This window comes from Cuculus canorus, chromosome 25 (genome assembly GCF_017976375.1).
Source record: "Cuculus canorus isolate bCucCan1 chromosome 25, bCucCan1.pri, whole genome shotgun sequence".
In the NCBI taxonomy this organism is placed as follows: Eukaryota; Metazoa; Chordata; class Aves; order Cuculiformes; family Cuculidae; genus Cuculus; species Cuculus canorus.
This window is the reverse complement of record NC_071425.1, coordinates 5,670,950-5,685,902: the sequence shown is the minus strand read 5'-3', so window position 1 is coordinate 5,685,902 and position 14,953 is coordinate 5,670,950. Positions and strand designations below refer to the sequence as shown.

The following is a 14,953-nucleotide window of genomic DNA, read 5'->3' as shown; positions in this document are numbered from 1 at the left end:
CATCAGCTGAGGACCAGATCTTTCATCATGGACACCAGGATAATTGAATGATTTTGGCTTTCTTCTCTTTTCCTTGTTTGCTTTGGTTCCCCTTGACAGCAAGGTCCCCGAAGGCCAGCCTGGTGGGGACCCTCTGTCTCCTTTCCCTCCATGGGGCAGATTGACAGAAATGACATTGGAACTTCCCTACAGCCAATGGTCGCAGACTCTAAGCTGCTTGCTGGGCTCCCTGCACTTCTAACTTCTACTTGGATTGACTTGTTTTCCCTCTTCTTATTCATTAAAGTTCTGCTGCATTCAAGCCTGGCTTCGGTGTGCTCCTTCCTTCTTGGGTGCTGCCCATGCTTTCAAAGGAGAAAGGTGATGCTCTTGTGGAGAAGAGGAAGAGGGCCCGAGGAGACCCTTTTCCCTTCACAGAGGAAGTGGAGTCTGGGATCTCCTGCAGGGTCACTTTTTTGAGCACCATCGCTCACTGCTGAGTATGTCCTCCCTAGTGACCATCCGGCTTTGCCTTGCTGTGTCTGCCCACAGCTGCTCAGAAAGCATCAACAGCGCTGTGATCTCTTGAGGAAGGGCCTTCCTCTCGCTCTGGCTGGAACTGTTCTGGTGTGGGGTGTGAGAGTCTCTGGGAGATGATTTGATTTGCAGGATGGAAGGTCTGGTAAAGCAAGGAACAGGCTTTGGGCTGCCTTAGCTGCTTATTCAGCTTCCTCTCTGCTCTGTCACCCAACCCAGGAGCCATGGGCATCTGCAGCTGGAAAAAAAAGCCCTATGCTGCTGAATGCATCTATGCTGGAAATTGGATCTGAGCCCATGGGTGCTGAGGGCAACCATCACAGAAATGGGGGCAGTGGAAGGTTTTATTTCTGGAGGAGAGCAAGTTGCTCTATTAGAGAGCGTGCAGGAGAATGTGAAGATTAGCAAAGATAAAGACACTGAGGGCACTTCCCAGGACAGCTGCAGGCATGCACAGAGCCATTCGCTCTTTCATTAGTTCCCCCTGAGAGTCCATGCTCAGTAATTGCCTGACCTTCTGGGAGAGACGAGTTTTTACACACTGATCTCATCCCTCTGCTTGGTGGAAATGACTCTTGGCAGCCACTTTAGTCTCCTGTCCTCTTTCCCATGTGAAAATCCAGGTGTCTTGACAAAAACATACAAGTGGAAGAATGGAACTCGCCACACTAATGTCCTCCTCCAGGGAATTACGGCTGATGAAGTGTCTCTTAGAACCACTGAAGGCCAATCTCTGATTAAACAGTTTCACTTCCATATCTGAAATACCTTTTCCCCAGTCATGCTATTAATAAAGATCATCTGCAGCAGCACGACTGGGATTCCTAACCCCACCACAGGAGACCCCATAATAAGCAGAAGGGCCTTCCTACTGATGACTGTATCTGCAATTATCCTTGTTCGAGAGGGAGGGATGGCTTTTTATCTGACATACCAGATTGGTATGATTTGAACTCTTTGGCCCTGCCACTGCCTGGGCGCTGCTGTGGCTCTTGGCATGAGCCCTGGTTTGCCTGCCCAACTCAGGAGACCATCCAAAGGCAGAGGAAGAGCACAGGATCCATGCAGGTTTTCCACCTCAGACATGGGCCTGGTTGACAGAGGTTGGGTTTGCTTAACGGTGATTGAACCCATCTCCTGACAGAGCAGCAGCTGTTCTTTACATGGCTCTTGTCCCCTTGCTGACCCCTGTGATTTGCCCCACTGTGATTTCTGTCATGGAGAGTGTAAAAACTCAATTTCTGTAACCACAAAGAATGGTTAGGGAAGTGGGAACATTCTTACAGCCATAGATGCTCCCTGCTGTCCCAAGTGATCTCCTTAACGGGGATGTGGCTGGGTGGGAGCAGCCCCAGCTCTGTAAAGGGAGGGGATCCTGAGGGGTGTATTCTCACACCAGCAGAGGGTGGTGTGCCTGGGACAAGCCAGACTCCCTTCAGGCTGCAACCACTGACGCTGGGACACCACAAATGATACCAACAGACACGGGTAAGACAGGCACTCAAGCTCTTCAAAATAATCCTTAAATGCCATTTATTAGTGCTAGGTTTAGAAAAAAAGAGAAGACAATTCAGATATCTTTCCATCCCTCCAGATGGCAGACAAGCAAGCAGCAATTAGTAAGGAAAACAAAGTCAATCCAAGTGGAATTTCGAAGTGCAGGAAGCCCAGCAAGCAGCTTAGAGTCTGAGATCTTTGGCTGTAGAGAAGTTCCCATATGATTTCTGTCAATCTCTCCATGGAGGGAGAGGAGACAGAGGGTCCCCACCAGGCTGGAGTTCGGGGGACCTTGCGGTCAAGGGGAACCAAAGCAAAAAAGGAAAAGGCAGGAAAGCCAAAATCATTCAACTATCCTCATGTCCATGATGAAAGATCTATGTTCTGAGTTCCTCAAGGTGTCTCCCTGGGGCTTCTCCAACATCCTGTTCACAGGCGGTACCTCCTGCCACAGTAGCATCCGGCAATGCCAGAGAGGTCAAGGCCCCCGGAGCTGATGGGCACTCCCTGAGAGCTGAGGATGCTGCCAACAGCAGCGGAGGTGGAGGAGCCCACAACGGTGTTCTGTGGGAAGGAGCTGAGGATGGGTCCGGGCAGGGTCACCACCACGGGAGAGGGCTGGATGGCGATGGTGGAGCTCTGGCACTGCCGGACACAGCACTCGTTGCAGCTGCTGGCCAGCGGGCACGGGCCGCAGGGCTGGCAGGGCTGGCACGGGTTGCAGCAGGACATGGCTCAGAGTCAGAGGGTACCTGGGAGAGGAAACAGAGAGGAAACAGAGCACAGGAGTGTGTGAGGTGCAGCCAAGTGCCCTACTGAGTGGGGATGAAGAGGATTCAGACTCACCTGGTTCCCAAGGAGATGGAGGCAAAGGAATGGACTGAGGGAGCAGGGACTCGGGCTGGCTTTTATCCCTGCCCTTCATTGCCGCAGGACCAGAGGCACCTTTGCAGAAGCAGCAATTTTCTGACAAACTCACCTAGAATGCAAACCATCACAGCTGATAATATGCGCTGCGCTTTACTTTCCATCACTGCTGCCTTTTCATTTCTATATTTGCCTCATGCCTACTCCCCAATGAAGGCTTCTTCCGAGTGCAGGGATGAAAGGCCCCAGGATTTCCAGGACAGGTACGCAGCCCTATGGGCAGAAGACTCAGCTCCAATGCTGGTCAGGTCTGGGGAAAAAAAAAACTGATTTCAGCCTGGGTCACTCCTGTGTGCTGTTTGAAGTGTTGTTCTCAGGAAGAAGCTCCAGCACACAAACTCAGGGACTCTGATGCATGAGGACACACAGCCCCTTTTTCTGGAGCCTTCTTTTAATGCCCCTCCAAAGCCGTGGCTACGCTGAGCCCTGCATGCTGGGAGCAGCCAAGCTGGGGCTTGGGGATGGAGAGATGAGCAGGCGCCCAAGAAACTCATCTAGAATGCAAACCATCACAGCTGATGACATGGACAGGACTTTTGTTTCCATCACGGATGCCTTTTCATTTTCACGTTTGTTCCATGCCCATTCCCCAATGAAGGCTTCCTCCAACTGCTGGGATGAAAGGCCCCATGATTTCCAAAGCAGGAACACAGCCTTACGGCAGAACACTTAGCTCCAGTGCTGGTCAGGTCCAGAACAGGCAGTGCCGTCACCCTGGGTCACTCTGGTGGGTCTGTTTGAAGCGCTGATCTCAGGCAGAAGCTCCAGCCATTCTCAGCTGAATGCTTTGGGCTCAGGTGCATGAGGACATGACAAGTCCTTCTGTTCCCCTCCGTCCTAAGCTCACCCCGATTATGTCTTGTTGCCTCCCCAGGTGGGTGCGTTTGCTGCTGCGTTTTGTCCCCATCCTGCCTGGCATGGCCCTCAGGAGAAATTCTGGACAGTTTTCCCTCATTCCCCTCTCTGTGTATGCTGTGAGCACACAAATAATGCCATAGCAATGCCTGGGCTATGTCCAATCCCAGAATATTCCAATCCTTCTGTGCCTGGCCTGGAGTTACTCAGCAGAGTCCACAGTTGGTTGTGGTCCCATGTGGGTTTATTCCTTGTGTCTGTGTGAGCCGATGAGGGGTGGGGGGTCCCAGGGCCAGGGCCCAGGGTGGGGTCAACGGTGCCTTCTGCGTCTCCTGCAGAGCTGGGGGCAGCCTGGGCTCGCGGGTGCTGGCAGGAGCAGGTCCAAGGGCTGCCTGTCCCTGGCACGGACAGGGCTCCCCCCAGGGCGCTGCTCTCTCTCGGCAGAGCCTGGGGGCAGAGCCTGGGGGGCACAGACCCCCGAGAGGCCGCGCTGGAGCAGCAGGGAGGGGCTTGGGCTCCACCCTCGGCGCTGGGGCTGGGACGCCTCTTGGAGCTGGCAGGGGCAGCAGAGGGCAAGGGCAGAGCCTCAGGGCCCTCCTGCCGGCACGCACAGCGGGACATGGTCCTCCTTCTCCTGGCAGCGCTGCTGGCACTGGCAGCGTCGGGTGAGATGGCAGCGGGAGGCTGGGCAGAAGGAGGCACCAGGTTGTGGCGCTGCGGGTGGAAGGGAGCAGCCGGGAGGGCTGAGTCCCTGGGGCCCTGGGAGTGTTTGTGTCGGGAGAGCAGGGGCTGCGGGTGGGGACGGCAAAGGATGGGGGCAGCTCCGGAGGGATGGGCACGCAGGAGGAACCAGAGCTCAGCCTGAGCGGGCAGGGACCGAGCCTTCCTGACTGTGCTGCTGATGCAGAGAAAGCCTGCGAGAGGGAGCGCTGCTGGGGAACGGAGCGATGGGGCGCATGGGAGCTGCTCTGCCAGGGGCACTGGATCCCAGGGGACCGATCTCTGTGGGGATGGGGAAAACCTTGGAGAGGTGGGGAGGTAGAGTGTAGAGAAAGAGCCGGGAGTGTGGCTGAAAAGCAGGGCATGTGGTTTGTGAGGTGTGGCAGGAACCTGCAGAGGGAAGAGTGCAGGGACAGAGAGCTCACCCTTTGAGAGGCTGGGAAAAGGGAGCTGGGCAGTGGGGACAGTGAGCAAGTTGATGGAGAGACAGATGGACAGGTTGAGAGGCAAGCAAAGCTGAAAGCCCTTTCTGTCTTCCCAGGTGGTGCCCAAAAGGACTCTGTGCTCCAGTTCCCAGCAGAGATGACCATCCAGGCAGGACACAGCGCAACTCTGCACTGCAATTTCTCAGCTAGCTATGCAAATTTCTTCATTCTCTGGTACCAGCAGCACCAGTCCCAGTCCCCTCAGATGCTGCTGCAGGTGGCCAAATGGAAACGTCGTGTGGATTCAGGGAGGTTCTCCTCTGTGCTGTCTGCAGGGGACACACAGGTGTTTCTGCAGGTGCAGGATGCAGAGCTCCAGGACAGCGCTGCCTATTTCTGTGCACTGAGCCCACCCTGGTGCCCAGAGCGTGCAGCGCTGCACAATAACGTGAGGGGTGTCTGGGGAGCGATTCCGTCCCTGCTGCTTCTTGCCTGGAGCTCTGAGCTCAGCCTGCCCAGCAGCAGCACCTGGGGCTTAGGGAAGTTGGGCCTCTGCCTCCCCAGCCTGGGTTGCTGGGAAGAACAGCCCAGCGGGCCTTTTCCAGATTCACCCAGATCCAGGGTCTTTGATGATTAAAAAAGTCCAAGACCCCTGATGGCTGCAGTATAACCAGGGCAAAGCAGGTTTGGATATGTCCTCTGCTTCGAAGACCTGGACCATGGAGTGCGGACTCAGGGCAAGGAACCTCTCAGCTCATCTTCTCCTTCCGTTGCCCTGTGCCTCCACTGGTGGTCACAGCTTTTGGGAGGAGTCCCAGCTGCACTCATGGTTTTGCCCAATGTCCACAGGAGCCCAAGAAGGGAAGAGCCCTTTCTCTCCCCGAGTCTGGGTGTCAGCAAATGGAAAAAGCCCCATCAGCAGACACTGGACAGGATTCCTGTTGAAGTCCTTCCTGCACTCACTCACGGCTGGAGAGTGGTCCTATTGTTTTTGAGTCTCTGCTCCTTCTCTGGGAAATCCCCAGTGCTGGAGAGAGCCCCTGTGTTCCTCTGCCCGTGCTGGTGTGTCTATGGAACAAATAGTAACCCCGTATCTATGATCTTGTTTCCTCCCCTGGGCAACAGGAGTGGACCTGGTTCCTGTTCTTAGGCACTGGCACCCCAACCCATCATGGGGAAGCTCAGCTGGAGGGTGCAGACTTTCCAGCCCCTCTATGTCTCCCGATGGATCCAGGCAGCATTGGTGGGGAATTGGTGGAGCCCTCAGTATCCTGCAGTCCGCTGTGTCTCGGGTGTCCTGGACATTTCAGGTGGTGCTGCAGATGCTCTCTGAGGCTCCAGATGGCTCAATCCTCTGCAGATACAGTTCTCCCCCCAAAGCAAGGAATGACAAGTAGTGGTGGGGACATGAGGACAGAGCCGTGCTCAGGCTTTTTCTCCAGCCTCAGTGGCTGTCCCAGGGGTTTTCTGTAATGCCACCGAGCAGGAGAGCCCATCTGACAAGGGTGGGCATCAGCCTGTCCTTGGGCCCAGGTGCTGGGCCTGGCTGCAGGGCTGAGGGCCAAGTGCCCAGCCCGGAGGATGCAGGAGGTTGGTGAATCACCTCCAGAAACACCACTGCTTCCAGAAGGAAAGAGGAGGTGCTCCTTCCAGGCTCAATCCTCTCCCTTGCAGAGCCGACACTCCCCTGAGATCAATCCCACACTGTTCATAGAGGGGTCTCTGCCAGGTTGAGGTCTCCTCCCTAGCAAGTGTTCCCGTGGACGTCCTTCACTGTCTGTGTGCAGGAAGAAGAGCTTTGAGACTGTGGTTCCTCTCTTTTGCAATGGAAACCATTGGAAGGGGGGAAACAAGAGCCCTCTGGCAGTGCTGACACCCTCCCAGTGTGTGTCAGGAGAGACTTGGTACCCAGGCAGCAGCCCCAAGAGCTGTGACACCTGTGCTCTGGGGACTTTGCCCATCCCGGGAATGGGTTTCCACAAGAAAGCCCCAAGTGGTGGAACAATGGACGGTTAAAAACTGGTGCAGGATTTGAGAGGTGGAAATGCCCTGGCACATCCAGCATGGAAGAGTGATTTGCATATGTTTAATTACAAATTTGAAAGTACATTCAGAGCCTGGATCGAGGGAAGGGAGAGGAATGTAAATGATATTGAGTGTCTTATGCTGGGAATAACATCCAAAGGGAGAGGTGCCAGACATTGCCAGTTCTACCTGGAACCAGAGCAGGATTTGGTGAAACTGCCACAAGAACTCGGCACGGCTGCACCGTGAAAAAATCAGAGTGAGCCGAGCACTGGGGAGGTTGGTGACCCTTCCCAAGCGCTGCTCTTTTGAACATTGTGAGGCATTTGGAGTTTACCCAGGAGCAAAGAGAGGGAAGGGGGGATTGAGAATTGGAGTTCAGCCCCACCTAAGAGGGCTGTAAGGTGGGTGAGAGGAGCGCCGGGGGAACTGGTGGCTTCTCATGTCCTGTGATGCCCAGGGGCGCTTGCACTTTGGTGAGAGATTGTGCAGGGCAGCGGGGATGGGTGGGATGGGGTGAATCTCTCCGCTCCCACTGAGGCCCTTGCAAAGCCACTTCACTTTCTCTGGAAAGCGTACCCCAGAGCTTCCTTCACTTCTCTGTTCCTGAGTGTGTAAATGAAGGGGTTCAACAGTGGAGTTATAACTGTGTTGAAGGTATTGACGAGTTTGTTCCGCTCCAGGGAGTTCTGGGCTGATGGCTTGACATACAGGAAGACGCTGGAGCCGTACCAGATCGTGACGACACCGAGATGGGCAGAGCAAGTGGAAAAGGCCTTTTTGCGGCCATGGGCTGACTGGATTCTCAGGATGGAAGAGATGATGAATGCGTAGGAGACCAGGGTGCCCACACAGGAGGCCACCACAACAACGATGGAGACTAGGAAGCTTGCCAGCTCCAGGAGCCGCGTGTCACTGCAAGAGAGGGCGAGGCAGGAATCGATATCACAGAGAAAATGATTGATGACATCCGGCCCACAGAACGTCAGCCTGGAGGTCAGGAAGGCCAGCAGGGAGATGGCCAGAAAGCCTCCCAGCCAGGAGCCGAGCACCAGGCGAGCAGAGAGGCCCCTGCTCATGAGGGAGCTGTACCTCAGGGGGCAGCACACGGCTAAGTAGCGGTCATAGGCCATGACAGACAGGAGAAAACACTCAGTGGAGCCCAGGGAGAGAAAAAAGAATAACTGGAGGATGCAGACACGGAAGGAGATGGTCTGGCTTGTTCCCAGCAAGACTCCTATGGCTTTGGGCACAACGCCCGTAGTGTACCAGATCTCCAGAAAGGAGAGATTGCAGAGGAAAAAGTACATTGGGGTCTGGAGTTTCCTGGTTGTCCACACGAGGGCTATGATGGATGTGTTGCCCATTATTGTCAGGGAGTAGATCAGGGCAAATAGCACCGCAAGGCAGACCCGCTTATGCCACCTGCCTTGGAAGCCAAGAAGGATGAACTCTTCCACACTCGTCCCATTTTCCATGTCCTCCCATATGTCCAGGTCCATCTGCAAAGATGGAAAAATTTCTGTGAGAGTTTGCATGCCTGTGCTGGTCCCTCAGGTGCTCCTGGTAGTGAGACAAAGCCATCACCCTGAAAACGTGGTTGATGCAGAGCATGAGAGAACAACATCTGCCCCAGGTTCCACTGGTCAGGGAAATCCTTTGCTGCAGAGCCATGTTTGGAGAACTAGACCTGATCCTGAAGGCCAGGCCTCCACCATCCGATGCACATGGAGAAACATTTGCCGGAGCACACACACAACCATCTCATTTAGAAGACAATGTCTGCAATCACCTCTGGGAAATGAAAAACCAGTTTAGGAAAGGGTGAAGAGCTGAGGGTCTGCAGCTCCATGAAAGGCTGTTGCAGTGAGGGAGAGAAGAGCCCATCTCCACTCCTCAGGGCAGCCAGTACTGGTCTATGGTTTCAGCCAATGGGACCGAGGGTGTCTCTTTGCTTCCTCCCACCTTTCAGCACAGGAAACTTTTTCAAATCCCTCTATGGCCTCCACTGACATCAGATTCTCAGCACAGCATGGGTGGGATATACCCCACCACCTCAGGGACAGGGGCAGGACTTCTGCTGACCAAGGAGAAAGATCTATGATGAAATGCTCCTGTCCTGGGTCCTCCACTTGCTGTCATTTCTCAGTGGGCAGAGAAAGGGCACAAGGGAGATAGAGAATCCTACAATAGTTTCGGTTGGAAGGGACATTAAAGATCCTCCATTCTAACCCCCTGCCATGGGCAGAAACACCTCCCATGGGACCAGGCTGCTGAAGGCCTCATCCATCCTGGCCTTGAACACCTCCAGGGATGGGGCAGCCACCGCTTCCCTGAGCAACCTGTTCCAGGGCTTCCCCACCCTCGTCATGAAGAATTTCTTCCTTATGTCTAATCTAAATCTTCCCCCTTCCAATGTAAATCCATTCCCTCCCATCCTATCACTCCAGAACTTTGTAAAATTTCCTCCGCATCTTTCTCTAGACCCTTCAGGTACTGGAAACTGCTCCAAGGTCTCCCTTGACCCTTCTCTTCTCCAGCCTGACAGAGCCCAACTCTCTCAGCCTGTCCTTAGAGGAGAGGTGCTCCAGCCCTCGGATCATCTTCTTGGCCTCCTCTGGACCTGTTCCAACAGTTCATATCCTTCTTACGTGGGGATTCCAGAACTGGACACATGACTCCAGGTGGACATAGCTCATCTCAGCTCACACATAGTGCTAAAAGACATCTAGCAATATCAGGTTGTCTCCCAGGAGCAAGGCAGGAGTCTAAAGAGAAGCTCAGATGGGTCAGTTGGACATCTCAGCTGGGGCAGAGGAGCTGTGCCTCAGTGACTAAAGACAAAATTCTCTGAGCTGAATCCCTCTGCGGAAAAGCCACCCCAGATGCAGGGTATGATCTGTGCCCTCCCTGCTGACAATGAAGGATTCCTGACCAGTTCCCTGGGAGAAAACTGATCTCAGCCTTGGCTGGGTGTGTAAGAGAGATGGGGTAGAATCCCCTCCTGAAGAATCCCTTCCTCTCCTTTCTTCCTCCTTAGGAATTTACATCCCACAAATCTCCTGTTGTTGCTAAAAGACAGAGAAACCCCCTTGATCTGTCTCTCCGTTACTGTTCACGGCATTGGAGCTCTGTGCTGTGGGTCTGGGGAGGCTTCACTCACCGGCTCAGCCAAAGGAAATGATCCAGGTGACATCTCTTCCTGCACCATCCTCCAGGTGAAGAAAGGGTCCACTTGGCTGAGGGAAAACATTGGGAAGAGTCTGATTTATTGGAGGAGCTCTGGAGCCGTGGTGTCAGGAGAAACAGGGATAAACAGCTCCCCCCTTGCCCACTCACTTCTAGCTGTAGACAACTGCCTGAGGTTGTGTCCTCTCCATCCACCCAGGAGGCAGTAACGGCTTCTGCTCCCACCTTTTCCTTCCCCCTCACAGACACCACTGCGCTTCCCCAAAGGGGACCCTGTGTGCACGCAGGCTGTAAACTCTCTCCCGTTCAGCTCCACGCAGGGAGAGCAAACATCAGAGTCACCAGCATCGTTAGCATGAAACCATCCCACACCCACCTCCTGGACTCACTGAAGCTCAACCTGCCCAGACTGAGGAGATGTTTTCTGTTTTCCCTCTGTGCCCCAGGGAGTTTGATCTCCGAGGGATCTCCTGCAGCTGGTGCAGCTGGATGAGGCTCTCTCTTCACAAAGGCCAATTAAAGAGGAGGAAAGTGATTCTCTGGAGTGGCTGGGTGTTTCTTCCTTCCCCAAGTTGTGGTTCGTGAACCTTGTCAGGAGCTCAGTGCTCTCTTGGGTGGCCGATAAGTGACATGTAGGGAAGGTCTGACAAAGCCGAGTCCCAGGAGACTGGGAGTGAGAAGCAGTTGGTGCTGGATGCTAACATGATCCGGACACCTCGTGGGTGGCTCCTGTGGTCCCCTGAATCCACAGAGAGTAAGGGAAGGGATTCATGTCCCTCAGTTCAGAGCCTGTGGTTGTAGTTAATGCCTCAGCCTTCAGGCTTCCCGTAAGTGAAGGTCTAAGCACAAAGTTAGACAAGATTTGAGTGGGGGGGAACTGATCTCTGCCTGCAGAGCAGGGTCTCAAGTGAGCGACCCATCTTTGCTCCTCTGATCATCATCAGAGAGAAATAGGTGCTTTCAAGCCTCAATTCAGCCCATTCAGTAGATGCTGTCTGACACATGAGGCAATCCATGCCTTAGAAGCACCTGATTCCTTCCACGGACACTCAGGATGAACTGGACAGCAGGCTTAAACAGCACACAGACACACAAATCCAGTGTGCCTGGGACAAGCCAGACTCCCCTCAGGCTGCAACCACTGACGCTGGGACACCACAAATGATACCAACAGACACAGGTAAGACAGGCACTCAGGCTCTTCAAAGCGATCCTTAAATGCCATTTATTAGTGCTGGGCCTAGAGAGAAAGAGAGGACAGTTCAGGTACCTTCCATCCCTCCAGGTGCTGGGAGCTTTGAGCTGCTCAACATCAGCTGCTCTCACAGAATAAGGAAACACAGGAGGTGGGAAGGGACCTCTGGTGGTCATCTGGTCCAACTACCTGCTCAAGCAGGGCCACCCAGAGCTAGGTGCTCAGGGCCATCTTGAGGTGGGTGTTGACCATCTCTAAGGAAAGAATCTCAGCAACATCCCCATGCTCCGCATGCCACTGCTCTGTCACTCGCACAGCACAGTTGTCCCCTCTGGAGGGCACAGGACACTGTGCACATCTCATCTACAGAAGCGTTGTGCCATTTTTGTCAGTTGAGCTTTTCCTCAAAGGAAGCAGTTCTGCTCCTCGTTTCAGTGTTCAAACATCCCAGCCCCAACAGTTGTTCACCGCATGGCAACACGTGCCAGCAGCTTCCACATCCCTGTTCCTTGGGGGGCAAATCACAGGGGTCAGCAAGGGGACAAGAGCCATGTAAAGAACCGCTGCTGCTCTGTCAGGAGATGGGTTCAATCACCGTTAAGTAAACCCAACTCTGGCAACCAGGCCCTTGTCTGAGGTGGAAAACCTGCATGGATCCTGTGCTCTTCCTCTGCCTTTGGAAGGTCTCCTGAAGTTGGGCAGGCAAACCAGGGCTCCTGCAAGAGCCACAGCAAGCGCCTGGGCCAAAGGGCTCCCTGGTCTGTCAGAAGAAACGTCATCCCTCCCTCTCCAATAAGGATAAATTGTGGATGCTGTCATCATTAGGAAGGCCCTTCGTGCTTATTATGGGGTCTCCTGTGGTTGGGTTAGGAAGCAGATGATCTTTATTGATAGCAATGACTGGGGAAAAGCTATTTCCAGGACAGGAACACAGCCATATGCAGAAAACTCAGCTCCAGTGCGGGTCAGGTCCAGAACAGGCAGTGGCCAGTCACCCTGGGTCACTCTGGTGGGTCTGTTGGAAGAGTTGATCTCAGGCAGAAGCTCCAGCCATTCTCAGCTGAATGCCTTGGGCTCAGGTGCATGAGGACAGGCCAAGTCCTTCTCTTCCCCTCTCTCCTAAGCTCGCCCCGATTTTGTGTTGATTGTTGCCTCCCCAGGTGACTGTGTTTGCTGCTGGCCAAGGAAGCCCAAGGAGGTAAAATTTCTCCTCTGGCCCTGGGGATTGGGCCAAGGCTCAAACATGTGAGCAAGACATGGTATTTATGCAGCAGAATGAGTGTGCAACGCTGATCGGTAGGGTGAGACGGTGATGATGCCCTTAGAGCCCTCACCTTGGAAAGGCAGAAGGTCTGGGCTGCAGGGAAACATGGGTCACAGCTGCAGGAGGGAGGAGCCAAGCACAAGCATTGCAGCTGTGCTGGGAACAAACATTTTCTCCTCCCCCATTTCAGTCTCTGCTCCCCTTGCAGAGTCTTTGATAGCAGCTCTAGCTCTCTGAAGTCTCTTGAGGGGATTTGTGGGGGTTCTCAGTCTTTCTCACTCCTGCAGGATGAGTGGTCACAGCAGGCACCTCACATATCTCCTCCTCACTGCCTTCCTGAGGCAGCCACTGGGTAAGCATTGCCTGGGCTGGAGGCACAATTCCTCTTTTCTCCAGCAGACCTTCAGCCTGCTACAGTTCTCTGTGGGGAGAATAGGATGGATCAGCTTTGTAGGACTTTCCAGGACCCTGGCCCAGCTGGAGATGTCCTGGAGGCAGCAGAGGAGGGCCAGGCGCTCCAGGCTGTGCTCTGGACTCCAGGCAGCACCAGAGTGGAGAGCGAAGGGCTGGGGTGAAAGCCCAGTTATTTCTGGGGGTCTGCCTGTGGGAGGGAAGAATTCTGCTGAGAGAGCCATGCTGAGCTGAGATCTCCTCCCAAGGACACCCCCTGCCTTGCTCTTCTGATCCCTGGAGCTCTGGCTGCTGAGCCGGGCACAGGGAGCCTTCTCCTCCACATGCCATTTGCCCTCTTGGTTTGCATCTCAGAGCCTTTCCCTGCAGAGCTGCTGACCCTTGCTTTCCTCCAGGCACCCTGGGGCAGATCACCGTCACCCAGCAAGAAGGACCAGTCACACTGAAACAGGGAGACACCTTTCGAACAAACTGCACCTACCAGACATCGATGCCTCCATATCTGTCCTGGTACCAGCAGAGGAAAGGCCAGGCTCCCCAGCTGGTCTCCTATCAGGCAGGAGCTGGCTCCAAGCGGAACGGCCGTTTCACCACATCCCTGAACCCCACAGAGAAATCCAGCCTCCTGCAGCTGGAGGAAGTCGAAGGCTCTGACAGCGCCGTGTACCTCTGTGCTGTGCAGGACACGCTGGTGCAGGAGCTGCCTGGGCTGGGCAAAAACCTGGGGCAGGGAGGGCTGGGGCTGGCAAGGCTGAGCCTGGGGGAAGGCTTTATTCTGTGCTGCTTCTGCCCAAAGGCTTTGCAGAGGTGGCTTTTGGTTTCCACCAGGCAGCAACCAGCGAAATGGGCAACATTTCCCTGCTGCTCCATGCTGGCCATGGCCACAGGACTGTGGGATTGTGAGGAGAGACACCTGGAGCAGAAGATGGGGAATATTCCAATGACTGCTTCTTTTCCACTCCTGAGAATGTTGGCAACTCAGCGGTGAGGGATGATGCCCAAAGAAGTGACCCTGCAGGAGATCCCAGCCTCCCCTTCCTCTGTGAAAAGAATAGGGTCTCCTCGTGCCCTCTTCTTCTCCACCAGAGCATCACCTTTCTCCTTGGAAAGCATGGGCAGCACCCAAGAAGGAAGGAGCACGCGGGGAGCCAGGCTTGAATGTAGCAGAACTTTAATGAGTCAGAAGAGGGAAACCAAGTCAATCCAAGTGGGAAGTTAGAAATACAGGGAGGCCCAGCAAGCAACTTACAGTCTGAGATCTTTGGCTGTAGAGAAGTTCCGTGTGATTTTTGTCAATCTGCCCCAAGGAGGGAGAGGAGACAGAGAGTCCCCACCAGGTTGGGCTTTGGGGGACCTTGCTGTCAAGCGGAACCAAAGCAAACAAGGAAAAGGGAAGAAAGCCAAAACCATTCAATTATCCTGGAATCCATGATGAAAAAATCTGGTCCTCTGCTGATGTTCTGAGTTCCTCAAGGTGTCTCCCTGGGGCTTCTCCAACATCCTGTTCACAGGCGGTACCTCCTGCCACAGTAGCGTCCGGCAATGCCAGAGAGGTCAAGGCCCCCGGAGCTGATGGGCACTCCCTGAGAGCTGAGGATGCTGCCAACAGCAGCGGAGGTGGAGGAGGCCCACAACGGTGTTCTGTGGGAAGGAGCTGAGGATGGGTCCGGGCAGGGTCACCACCACGGGAGAGGGCTGGATGGCGATGGTGGAGCTCTGGCACTGCCGGACACAGCACTCGTTGCAGCTGCTGGCCAGCGGGCACGGGCCGCAGGGCTGGCAGGGCTGGCACGGGTTGCAGCAGGACATGGCTCAGAGTCAGAGGGTACCTGGGAGAGGAAACAGAGAGGAAACAGAGCACAGGAGTGTGTGAGGAGCAGCCAAGTGCCCTACTGAGTGGGGATGAAGAGCATTCAGACTCACCTGGTT

At 54.5% G+C, this 14,953-nt stretch overlaps 1 protein-coding gene and 2 gene segments (V, D, J or C); 2 read left to right on the top strand and 1 right to left on the bottom strand.

Annotated features, from left to right (window-relative positions):
- The first annotated feature begins 4,343 nt into the window (after positions 1-4,343).
- On the top strand, positions 4,344-6,742 carry LOC128854471 (T cell receptor alpha variable 1-1-like). The segment is given in 3 exon segments: positions 4,344-4,460; positions 5,057-5,388; positions 6,728-6,742. Coding segments are annotated over 3 exon segments (393 nt in total).
- Positions 6,743-7,522: 780 nt separating this feature from the next.
- On the bottom strand, positions 7,523-10,218 carry LOC128854588 (olfactory receptor 6F1-like). Its single transcript, XM_054088631.1, has 2 exons — positions 10,129-10,218; positions 7,523-8,467 (listed from the first exon to the last, which is right to left on the bottom strand). Exons 1-2 carry the CDS (start codon positions 10,216-10,218, stop codon positions 7,523-7,525), a joined length of 1,035 nt encoding a protein of 344 aa, XP_053944606.1.
- Positions 10,219-12,863: 2,645 nt separating this feature from the next.
- LOC128854592 (T cell receptor alpha variable 12-3-like) lies at positions 12,864-14,571 on the top strand. The segment is given in 2 exon segments: positions 12,864-12,965; positions 13,420-14,571. Coding segments are annotated over 2 exon segments (657 nt in total).
- The last annotated feature ends 382 nt before the right edge of the window (positions 14,572-14,953 follow it).

Bases quoted from the DNA above. Each gene is read 5' to 3' on its own strand.
- LOC128854588 (XM_054088631.1), bottom strand. From the start codon at position 10,218: ATGTTTTCCCTCAGCCAAGTGGACCCTTTCTTCACCTGGAGGATGGTG. The intron at 8,468-10,128 runs GTGAGTGAAGCC...CCATCTTTGCAG, and splicing joins CATTTCCTTTGGCTGAGCCG to ATGGACCTGGACATATGGGA.